Consider the following 12916-nt stretch of genomic DNA (forward strand, 5'->3'; position numbering starts at 1 on the left):
ATCCTTTATTTTCTTAGGATATTGATATATTATATAATCCTTGAGATAAATGAGAACTGTTGGTTGGGGATTGAAAGCTTTTTTTCCCATTATATTTTCTTTTGTTTTGATTTTGATTAGTAATGGATTCTGGTCTGTTAGGCTCAAAAAGAAGTATTATTGCTCAGTAAGTGTATTTTCTTCCATTCTAACGATTATGAACAAAGAGGAATTTTGAGTAATAAAGTTAGAAAGAATGGAATATTTGTCAAAAAGGAAACATGTATCTGGTTAGATCCTTGATTCTTTCTTTTAGCTCTACAGTTGGTATTTTGGCTTTGGTTAAATTTGTTTTTATTTAATTCCTCTTCTAAAACTTCTCAGTTTTAATGTTTGCTATGTTATTGACCCTACCTATTCTGTGGTTTGTGTTTTTAAATATTTTTTAGTTTTTAGCAGTAGTTATTGACTGCACCTATTCTGTGGTTTGAAGTTGAAGTATAATACTATTAGAAGTGGTAGAAAATAGAAATTGCTATATTGTACTCTTGGGATTTATCATTGGAAAGCCCAGTGTTGCCTTTTGTTGGAAATGTTTTCAGATTGCCTACATGTTTGATGACCATTCTTAACTGTGAGTTTTAGCTTATTCCCTAGTGTCTTTTTTTTGAACTCCAGGGGTTTATTACTTCTGTGTTTTGTGTGTGTGTGTGTGTGTATATGTATTCAAGTTTCTGTGGTCATAAGTTTATATGGCAGAAGAGACTGAAACAATCTCTAGGTTAAATCTAAACAGTAATTGTGGTACACAATGAAAATCTTACTATGATCGTTTAGTAGTGTGTTCCTTAATCATTTTTCTTAGTTTCTTTCTTTAACTGAGTAAGCATTAAATATAGTCATATGGGTAGTTCTGATCCTGCAGTAAAGAAACACTTATTAGGAGCCTACTGTGCTTTTGCAAAACGGAGTGTTACAGAAGAATTGCTAATCACAAGTTTGTAGTGTAGTTATGGAGTATATAACTGTGTCATGCAGTCAGCTGAAGGCTAAAAATTGGTTAAATGTTTTGCCAAAGGGGGCTAGAAAACTCTGAAAGAACAGATGAAGGATAGAGAATTCTACTGTAGTAGTATTGACAGAGACTGTCTTCTCAGAATGGGTTTTCAGGTTCGCCTTCCTTTATAAAATATGTTTTACTGACAAATTGTATAAACAAAAATGTTATATGCCCTAGAAGAACTTTTTGTTTTATAAAAGCCTATTGTGAAATTCTTTGTCAGTTTCATGCCCTAATTTATTTAAAGTGTGTCTGTAAATTTTAAATTGTAAGCTTACTTAAAGAGATGCAGAATTCTTTGAAGTGACAGTTGTTAAACAGGGAAAATTCAGGCTCTTGAGAGTCCTGCCGAGAAGGAATGATTGTGATAGAATTGTGTAGAGCTGTCCATTCTGAGCTATATCCATTGAAACATTTAACTCTGATGATAATTTGTTTACTTTCCTAGGGAAGTAAGCAGAATAGGATATAGGAGGAAAGAGAGAGAGAGAGAGAGATGCATAAAAAGAGGCAGAGAAGAGAAGATGAGGAAACTGGGGAAAAAACAAAGAAGATGGAAGTGGGTGCTAGTGATACTGAGCTTTTTTACAAATCCTGTGAATCACATCTGTATCCTTTTTTTTTATTTTACAAATCCTGTGAATTGTATCTGTATCCCTTTAGATCAGCAGTTTAGCAAAACAGGGTATTTGCGTTTTGGTGTCAATATCATGGGTGGCTTTTTATTTATGATGGTATGTGAGAAAGAGGGAATAGAGAAACTTTATTTAGTTAGATTAATTTTATTAATTAGTTTATTATAGCAGTATAAATCTATGCTTTCAGAATTCTTTAAATTTGGGAAGCCCAGCCCTGTAGGGTGAATGGGTAGAAGCCTTCATACTTGAAAAGTGGCAAAAATGAATATACATATTTATTTGCTGTGAGCCCAAGAAAAGTTTATATATTAATTGCTAGCATCTTTGGACATGGTTCCTGGACCAAAGATTTTAAATTATCAAAGATGGGAAATGCCTTCAAAATGTTAATTCCATTTATGTAGCATTCTTCCACATAAGCGAATTTTTTTAAATTCCTGAAGCATTAATTTTTTAAGCACCAAAACTTTTTGCATGGATTATTTAGTATAGAAAGCTTTTAAAAGACTTCTATTTTTAATCTTCTTAAACAATATAGGTAACAGTTTAAATAGCGTAGGTAACATAATTTGATCCTGATGGCTCAAGGTCATAATTACACACATCAGTTATTCTTTTGCACTGAATTCGATTGTTACCTATGGCAGTGGACTCAAAGTATTTGGACCTTGGCCAATTTAAGCAGAGAGGAAGTTTCCACTTTCTATGAAAAAGAAAATTTAGTGATAATGGCAAAGTGTTATTACTGTACAAGCAAATGGTAGCAGTATGGGAGTAGTATAATATGTATCTGTACTTTTGCAGTAGGGATAAGAATGAGTGATGTTTGACCCCACTGTATGTATAACAGTCTAAATTAGAGGCCAAAATATATATGGTTACTAACAAGTAACTCACCATGAGCTATATTGATAGTTTTGATAAACTACAATTACCAGCAAGAAGAGCAGTTGAAAACCATGACCAATTTAAGGCAGGACTAATGATGATGCATTGATAAAGTATTCCTCCACAAAATTGTAAGACTTCACACTGTTCGCTCAGTGTGCTCAGTGGTAGTGTTGCTGTGTTGTTGGGAATGGCAGCTATATTAGGAATACTGAATACTGCATTGGAGTCCACATAAGCTCTAATAGCGTGCTACGATACTGAAATATAGTAGTTCTTAGTAACTCACTTAGTAGATGACAAGTGTGTCTCTTAGTCTTATATGAAAATGAAATTCAGTAGCATTACATATGCTTTGCTTCTTGAGAAACAAGGGAAGAACTTGGGGTTTTTGCACATCAGGAGGACTTTTACATGTACCCTAGAGTATGTTTCTATAATCACTAACTCACGAGTGCCTGAGTGATTTCTGAGCTACATGTCTCCATCTTAGTTGCTTCTTCTGAGTTCCTTATGCCTCTTTGCTGCTGTAAATGTGCCCTATGCCCACTTATAGTATTAACAGTTTCTCCAGATTCTCTCATTACTGTCTATTCTATTCACTCTAGCTTTATTTTTCTTATTTCTTCTAATGTTATGGATGGGAAAACCAGATAATTTAAAGTTGTTTAGAACTACTATAAAGTTAGCAAGGATTTTTAGTAAGGATTCTCAATATAAGTGACATAGATTTGTGTATGTTTCTATGACAGCAGTTTCAGATACTCAGGCATTATTTTCTTCTGGGTTATTGCTATTTCAAAAAGTGGAGGTTGCTAAATAATGACACCTCCTTGTTGGTGAGGTATTAACTAAATCTAGGGTTTTAGTTTCCTAAATTAGAATTAGAAGAATAAAATACTAACCTTGAAAGTACATTATAGTAAAATATATTTCAAGGAGACAACTTTTCAGTGGAACTAAAGGTGTTCTTTTTGTTATATCCATATAGAGATCGTTTCCTAGATTTCACTGTATATTTTATTGTATTATCCTCCAAAAGAGGTTGGTAGAAGTTTGTTTTTTAGTTGGAGGTATAATTTATATACAGAGGTCCAAAATTTTGCAATGATTTCCCCCCTCTATCTTATGGCCTGATCATAGATACTTTTTTTTGTTAAACTACTATTTTTTAAAAATATAAACTTAAAGCCTGAGGTATGCAGGTGTGTGCAGGTCAATGTATATTAGATTTACAAACAAACATGAATGTTGTTAATTCCCACAGGTTATATTTGAATATTCACACATTTGAGTTTTCCTTGAACATATGTCAAATTAGCTAATGTTAAGAATTTATTTTTTGTGTGGTGAAATGTATCTGCTAACATTGTGTTTTCTTTTTTTTTCATCATTTTTATAGGATCCCATGGTCCATTATTGCCTTTACCAAGTCGTTACAGAATGGGTTCTCGAGACACACCGGAGCTTGTTGCCTATCCACTACCGCAGGCTTCTTCCTCTTACATGCATGGGGGAAATCCCTCTGGTTCAGTTGTAATGGTTAGTGGATTACATCAGCTAAAAATGAATTGTTCAAGAGTTTTCAATCTGTTCTGCTTATATGGAAATATTGAAAAGGTAAGTTTCATTTTATATTAATTTCTTTTGCTAGGATATCTAGTAGGAAAATCTGAAAAGGCTGCAAATATGTGTCTTCTCCTTGTACTAGGAACATGCAGCTTCTTTCAGTAGTTACCCACAGAAGCTAAAAATCCATTAGGTAGGAACTCTAGAAATTATTTTTTGTTGGTAGGTAATCAATATAGATTATTGGTTCCAAAAATATTTTTAAATAATTTACTAATATGAATTGAAGTCCAAAACAGTAGTTTAATCAGTTGCTAGAGTATTTTAGGCATAAAACCTATATTTTTTTAATCATTTCAAAGAGATTCTAGAATTTAATACGTTGAACTGTGGGATTTGAAAGAGCAGTGACTTTCATGTAGCTGGGTATACATAAACATGTCTCAGAGCTTGGCCACAAGTCATGAATTTTAGGAGAATTCTGGATTGATACATTTCCCTCCCAAATGCTAAGAGTTCTAATATCTTCTGAGGAACAGTGTGCTTTTAGCTCAATCATTGTTTGAAACTGACCCACTTTGGTAGAATGTGTCCAAGATGCCGTCCGGAGGCTTACGCTCAAAAAGTAGCAAAACGTTTAAATTTTACGTATTTTCGAAGATCTTTAAAATTGTGACTTTATTTTTACCAGATAACTCTGTGATTTCTCCAGATCTGTGATGTTTTTTGTTCATTGATACCTCACAAATACTTAGAATAGTCCCTGTCATAAAGTGGATGCTAAAATATTTTTGAAAGAACCATGGAAAATTTAACTAGGTAGTCTTAAGTGACCAATTGTTTGATACACTTGCTTGAATTTCAATACTGTAGTAATGTTATTTTTCCCTGTTGTTTTAAGTGATTTTAGTGTTTTTTTCACAACAATAAAAAAGTATAAGCATGTGAGTCATAAGTATGTGGGGGCAGGGGAGCATGGCTTAGAAAGTTGGTACTATTAGTTATTACTCCATTAATTCTAAAACCTCCTTGATCTGAAGAAGCAACTCAGAAAAATCTCTGAAACAAGAATTTCCTCAACAGTTTGGTTTAGGGGATAACATATGGGATATATCTGCTTATATAAGTAGCTAAGTATACGTGGCACAGATTTAGCAACATTGGGAAAAGTAGTTCAGATTTTTTCACACAAACATTTATCTTAACACCTGGGTGTTTAGTTAAGGTCTAGGAACTGCAGGCTTGATAACTAAATGGGCTTTAATGTATATTTTAACCTTCTTTGCATGGTGTTACTTTTCTGTTTGTGCTTTTCACATTTGTACACAACGAGAATCAGGCAATTTGAGCAACGTCTTTAGTAGATCTTTGTCTTTTGTGTTATCAACCAATTGTCTCATGATTTAGAAACCTAAATCACTTTTTCTAATAAACCTTAAGTTTTTTGTATGTTATTTGAACAGTTTTAGTCTCTCTTACTCCACATCCCAAAATGTTTAAACATTTTAAATGATACATTGTTAATGTCATCATAATCCTTCAAAGACCTGCATATAGTTAATTTTTTTCCGACTTGGAGATTTACCAGTACAAGAACTACATATTTAACATATATATTTAGTCACTATTAGATTTGTAGGATGTTATTGCATTAAATCAAGGGAGAGAAATTTTGCCCACAAGAAGGTAGTTGATTTTAAATAAAGCTGAAAAGGTCTGCTACAACTGGGTTTTGTTCAAGTGCAGATATAGTAAAAAAAATGATAGACTAGAGCATTAAAATTGACAGTTGCAATGGTTGATATAAGTGCTGTGTTGCACTTGTTGCGTAAATACATTTCGGATATTGATTAGAGGTTAACAGCTAAGAAGGAAGTGTGTTCAAGGTGTCAGGAATGTTAGTGGTATCTAATAGCTGTTTAGGGACTTTTCAAGGAGTAGGCACTATGCCGAATGATTATCATACTTTATCCCATCTCTAACCCTTATAGCATTGTATACTAAAATGGGAATAATATAAGAGGATAAGTATGGCCTCTGCCCAAGATATATATCATGAAAACTTGTGAAATATTGACTATTTTTAAAAATTGCTCTTAACCTTACACAGCCTTCCTGCTAGCAATGGCTATCTCAAGTCCGTCTTCCATTATTTCTACATAAACGTCTTGTTTATTGCTTTAACAGCACTCTGAATAGTTGGTAATTATTTACTTTTAATTTTCTGACCTACTTAGTAAAATATTAGCTTCCAAGAGTTCCATGTCTCGTTCACCATTAAATCCCAAGTACCTAGCTTATCAAAACATATTAGGTATTCAATAAATATTTGTTGAATGAATAAATATTGATGAGTTCTGCCAGATGCTATCAGTATCTCCATTTTATTTAGAAGTCTGTGGCTCACAGAAGTGAAGTAAATTGCCCCACATCATACAATTAATAAATAATGGAGCCAAGGTAAGCCTGTGCTCCTCTTCAATAAGCTATACAATAGAATCGTAGTCTTCCTTTTTAACTTTCTTGAATTTTGATAAGAGTTGAGTGTCCAATAGCACAGCAGAATAAAGTTAAGATTCCAGGTGATCTTCTATATTTGACATCAACCACTTAAATCACATTATCTTTTAGAAATCCTGTTACTGTAAAAGGGAACTAAATGGTCACCTTTTTGGGGTTTTATATTTACAGGTAAAATTTATGAAGACCATTCCTGGTACAGCATTGGTAGAAATGGGTGATGAGTATGCTGTAGAAAGAGCTGTCACACACCTTAACAATGTCAAGTTATTTGGGAAACGGCTTAATGTTTGGTAATTATCTTAAGTGGTAAATTTAAAAATATTAGAAAATCTTTATCCTTTTTATTAGAGATGTTAATTTCAATTTTGAATATTTTAATGTAATTAAGAGCACATCTGAAACTAGCAGCTGTAGTATTGTCATTTTAGACAAGGTATTAAGGTCATATAATTCAGATTTTTCTTACCTATACCTAGTTTTTAGTTTTATGATCATAAAACAGCATGTTAAAATGAGCAAGTTTTTATGTTAAAGTTTTCCGATATGAGAATATATTCAATAGATTTTTCTTTCTAATTGATGTCTAACCTATAAGAGTGATTGATTATAACTCAACCTAAATTTGAATATTTAAGTAAATATTCAAAATATCAAATATTTAAGCTGTATTTAAATAGCTACATATGCCTTTTTTATTAAGATTGATGCAGGCATATATGTTAACATCTCGAGACTGGCTACTTGCTGCTTTTTTATCTAACAAGGTATGTTCTGTACGTTTTTCCTTTCTAATCTTTAGTGTGTCTAAACAACATTCAGTTGTTCCAAGTCAAATATTTGAGCTGGAGGATGGTACAAGTAGCTACAAGGATTTTGCAATGAGCAAAAACAATCGCTTTACAAGTGCCGGCCAAGCATCTAAGAATATAATTCAACCACCGTCATGTGTTCTGCATTATTATAATGTTCCACTGTGTGTCACAGAAGAGACCTTCACAAAGGTGGGCAGTAAAATACAGGTTGCGTAGAATATTCCTATTTCCTATTTTAAAATATATTTTAGCCTCATTTTAAGTCTTGCTCTGTTCTTCTGTTTTTGATATTATTGTTAGTATTCTGTTATTTATTTGATACTTTATATAGTTCATTTTTTGACCATTATACTTTTCTGGCCTCCATTCTTTATTGGTCTTTTGTTGGTTTGTGGCTCAATCTTTTTGCGAGTTGGAATTAGAATGGGACACCCTTACTCCTGCATTGAGAAAATTCTTTTACTATGTCCTTAAATCTCACCCATAACAAAATTTTGTATATCCCTGCCTTTTCCCTAACCATAGGAAATGCTTCAGAAAAGAAGTGATTTTCTGGAACTTTACTCCCTACCTTAGGTACTAGATAAATCCTGCTCAACTCTGAGAATAAATATTTTAGTTACAAATCTGTGGTTTTTTGTATAACAGCTCGTTATTTACATAGTTTATAGAGTATCACTATTTTTAATTGATTTTCTCATTTGACATATTAATCTAAAAACATTTGATTTAATTCATTCTTCTCAGATTGAAAACTTAAATGCTGCCCTAAAGTTTACTTTCTAAAAAAGGTAGGAATATTATTCTGGCTGTATTTTTAATGGAGTTTTACATTTCTTTGACAGTTGTGTAATGACCATGAAGTTCTTACATTCATCAAATATAAAGTGTTTGATGCAAAACGTAAGTGCACATTCCCTCTGCTTAAGTTTTCTGGTTAAGTTGATGAAAAGCAAATACTGGATTTGTGTTTCTTTGTTTTGTTTTAGCTTCTGCCAAAACGCTTTCTGGGCTGTTAGAATGGGAATGCAAAACTGATGCAGTAGAAGCCCTTACAGCACTTAATCACTACCAGATAAGAGTTCCAAGTAAGTAAAATGATGTTGTAATTATTCAAGGGGAGTTAACTGTCAGAAACATTGACAAAGAATTTAAAACAACATTTATTAGTTTTTCTTACAGGGCAATATGAGGGAAAAAAAGGCATGTAAATCCCACAATCCACATAACCCTTGTATTAGTTATCTATTGCTGTGTAACATTATCACAACATTTAGCAGCTTAAAACAGCAAATATTTATTGTCTCACTGTTTCTAAGGGTCAGTAATCTGTGTACATTTTAGCTAGGTAGTTCTGGTTCAGGGTCTCATGAGATTGCAGTTAGGCTGTTGTCCAGGTCTGTGGTCATTTCAAGTCTTGACTAGGGGCTGGAAAATCCACTTCTGAGCTCACTCATATGGTTGTTTGCAGGCCTTGTCAAGCCACATTGGCCATTTCAAGGTAGCTGACTTCCTTCAGTGAGGGATCCGAGAGAGATGAAAGCAAAAGACAACAACAGAAAGCACAATGTCTTTTATAACCTAGTGGTAGAAGTGCCATACATCACTTATGCTGTGTTCTTCTGGTCACACAGATGTGGGAGGGGGCTGTACAGGACTGTGAATACCAGGAGGGTAGGGATCATTGGGGCCATCTTAGAGGCTGGCTTCCACAATCCATACTGATCTTTTTAGAATAAAGCAATACATATATATGGTTAAAAAACTCAAATAGTACATGAAAGTACAAAATGAAAGTTAATGCCTTCTATAAATTCTAACCTTTTTGTCTCCTCCTCTTATTCCTCCTCTCCAGTGTATATATAGCTACATTTTAAAAACTTACGTTGTTGTTCTATACATGCTACTCTGTCCCTTGTTCTTTTCACTTATATATCTTGGAGCTATTTCTTTATCAGCACATGCAAAATACCTGTTTTTTTCTTTTTTTTTAAAGCATTTGCAGAGTAGCTATTCATAGTAGCGATGTACCACAGTTTATTTGATTTACGCATTTTCCCACTGATGAACACTGGTTGTTTCCGGTTATCTTTTTCTCTTACTGTAACAAATATCCTTATAGTTGCACTTTTGTATTTGTAGGGCAATTTCCTAGTAGTGGAGGGCATAAAAGTTTGTATTTTGGTAAATGTTGCTAGATTGCCTTTTAGAAAGTTTGCACAAGTTTACATTACTATCTGTGGTATATGGAAATGCCCATTGCCCAATACTTTTAGCAACACTGAGTGTTGTCATACTTTTAACTTTTAGCGGTGTGATAGATGAAAAATGGTATTTCATTGTTTTAATTTCTGTCAAATGAAATTGTCACTTTGTTTATTCTTTCCATAACCGTAAATGGCTTCTTTTTTACCATGCAAAGAATGCTCAAGTGCTCAACTTTCAAAGCTTTGTGCTGTGTATTTACTTTGATCTTGGATCTAAAGGGTGTTAAAACTTTTTTTCTAAATAGTAGGAAAAAATTGTTATTTCATTAGGTGTGATTACAAATGATAATTAAAGAAAACAAAGAAAAATGTGCACTGAAGGATTTATGGGTGGAATAACACATCTAGGCTTTGCTTTAAAATATTCCAGCCCCAAAGAATGTGTGGAGGGCAGATAGAGGAAATAAGACTGCCAGATGTTGACAATTATTAAAGCTAGGTGATATATATGTGGGGGTTCATTATACTAATCTATATAGTTTTTATGTCTGAAAATTTTCTTAATAAAAAGTTAAAAAATAAATAAATAGGAATACCTCCTTTCATTTTACTTTTAGTCACAAAAGTAAATTTTAAGTAGTGAGCCAGGCTTAGTTTTTGATAGAAAGTTTTAAAAGAGTTTAAAATTAGATGCATATTTGAGATATATTCAAGATAGTATATGAATTGTAAACTCCTTGGAGGCAGGTACAGTTATTTTTCTTTTTATCCTATGCAGTGTCTTGCAAATACTTGTTGGTGTATATGCTTTTTTTCCTTTATAGGAATTTTTTTACGTTAAGGAGCTATAGCTTTTAATACTAAAATTCTGGTACATTAAGATACCAGAATTGTTCCTTTGCATAATCAGTTGATGAAGAATTATCTCTGCTCTGTCTGAAAAGTTAAAGAAAAATGTATAAAATGGAAGTACTTTTGTGGATTACACCCAATTTTTTATTGAGTAATTTTAGAATTTATATGCCCTATTAATGATCAGAGATTTAGTACTAGATCTCCCAGAACTTTTTCAGCTCAGTAATACCTTCCTGTACTGTACGTTCCAGTCTTATCTCAGTTCCCAAACTGTATTTGACTTGGCTTTTATAGAGGAATTACCCTGTGATAATATTTTCTGCTAAGTGAGCTTTGCAGATGGACATAGGCCTAATCCTGATACTATTTATTTGTAACGATCGATTAATTCACTAAAAAAATACTGAATGCCTTGTATGTGTCAGGTCATATTTAGAACAGTAGGAAAGTAGTGATGGCTTTTGTGGAGCTTACCTGCTAGTAGATATGAACAAAAGGAATCTTTCCCTTATCTTATGTAGAATTTTCCTTATTTATATTTCTGCTTCTAACACTATAAAAAGGTGAAAGAATTTACTCTGCTAATTCAAGGTATTCTTGAAAGTTTGATGAAGTGGATTATTAACTTTGTTTTTAAATTTTTTACAGATGGTTCCAATCCCTACACATTGAAGCTTTGCTTTTCTACATCATCCCATTTATAAGAAGAGAAGAGCATGTTAGAATTTATGTTCACCTTTATTACAGTTTTAAAGCTACACTTCATTAAAAGAAATTTAAAATGGTTGATCTAAGGTTGCCTTGCATACTTTGATTTAAGGTCCTGTTCTGTAATAAACAAGTATTTTGCCTTGAGTAAATCTGTTGTAAAATTAAATATTGAATTGTTTTCATTTTAAAATAGATTATCATAATGTAGACTATCTACAGCCTCCTTGTAGATTACGCAAATATATTATTTCTAATCTTATTATTTTTCTTCCACAGTGAAAATATATTTGCATTCTTAATGCTAATTATCTGCAAGTATTTTTCCATTGTGTATGAGATGAACGCAGGTGAAAGTATTGCATTTTAATATTATAGAATTCTTATTATATGTTTAGATCTTTAAGTATGTTGCAGTTATTCATATTAAACATAACTTGTATTTATTAAGTATTTTAATCAAGTTTGAGAATAACATTGCACATAATAAATTTTAAGTATTACAGATTTAGCTGATTTTATATTTCTGAAAGGCTAACAGGCATATAGATACAGTTGTACAGTATGCACTCAAACTTATTTAAATTGGTGTGTTTTTTTTGAAGTCATTGTCCATTTGTATTGATGTGCCTCTGTTTCTAGTTCTAGTTTGGAGATTTTATAAAGTTACAACAATGAGTTAATGTGTTCATCTTCATTTGTTGCATGTGACTTGATCTTGGAAACATGTCTGATATTTGGCATTGAGATTTTAATAGAAGTTATTATTAACACTTCCTCTTCTAGATAATCTGAGATCCATGGATGGGCTTTAGGGAGTCTGAACCCCCTAAAATTGTATGTAGAATTTTTGGTACTTGCATTTTTATTTTTTACTCTTGAATCCATCAGTAATATATGTATTTTTCTATATGGTGCAAGGTATAAGGATCTAATTTTATTTTTATTCAAAACAGATAGCTATTTGTTTCAACACCATTTATTAAACATTCTTTCTCTCATTGGATCTGTTTTTTTCCTTTTTTGGAAAATAGCACGTCATACATAGGCAAGTAAGATATAAAGACTAAACATGGTATTAAGAGACTATTAAACACTTGTTACCAAGTTCACAGCTTTTTTTATAATAGAAAACTGATATAGCCGTTTTATTTTCATCTTTAAAAGAAGGGAGAATATGTTTTATCTACTTAGAATAACTGTGAAGTCTTTAGCTGGCAATAGCAGTATTGTGATCTTCAGAGTTTTAGTTTGCATGTAGAAATCTCATTTAGATCTTTTGTAAAAGCTTTATTTTGAATTTTAATATAAAAAAGGCAATTGTCTTAATCCTTTTAGAAAAGCAGGGGGTTAAAAAATTTAAGAGCTGTTGAATAGAAAGTTTAAATGGAAACTAAACATATTAACATTTATTTCCCCTTGAATTTTGAAAGCAGTGGACCAGTGTCCCTTCAGCCCTCTAAAGATCTAGAAAAATTTAGGTTCAATCTAGAAGCATTTTAGACCCTTATCATGGAGCCCAATAAGTGAAGCCAAGTGTAACTTGTATATGAATTGTAAATGTTTGATAGCAGACTGTGTATATTCCTCATTCATTGCCAATTTAATACGTAAGTTCACCTAAGTTTACAATAAACCAAGCTTTTCTCCGCCCCCCCTCCCCCCCCCCCAGTATAT

General features: G+C 32.5%; 1 protein-coding gene across 2 annotated transcripts in view; it reads left to right on the forward strand.

Moving 5' to 3' along the window:
* HNRNPLL (heterogeneous nuclear ribonucleoprotein L like) overlaps positions 1 to 11325 on the forward strand; it is a 34080-nt gene extending 22755 nt beyond the window's left edge. For both annotated transcript variants that reach the window (XM_046662974.1, XM_046662973.1), the window contains 6 exons: positions 3968 to 4185; positions 6826 to 6947; positions 7457 to 7658; positions 8315 to 8372; positions 8459 to 8557; positions 11180 to 11325. In XM_046662974.1, coding sequence (XP_046518930.1) covers positions 3968 to 4185; positions 6826 to 6947; positions 7457 to 7658; positions 8315 to 8372; positions 8459 to 8557; positions 11180 to 11235 — 755 coding nt within the window. In that variant the 3' untranslated portion in view covers positions 11236 to 11325. The remainder of the gene's footprint in view (positions 1 to 3967; positions 4186 to 6825; positions 6948 to 7456; positions 7659 to 8314; positions 8373 to 8458; positions 8558 to 11179) is intronic.
* The last annotated feature ends 1591 nt before the right edge of the window (positions 11326 to 12916 follow it).

This window comes from Equus quagga, chromosome 5 (assembly GCF_021613505.1).
Source record: "Equus quagga isolate Etosha38 chromosome 5, UCLA_HA_Equagga_1.0, whole genome shotgun sequence".
NCBI lineage: Eukaryota > Metazoa > Chordata > Mammalia > Perissodactyla > Equidae > Equus > Equus quagga.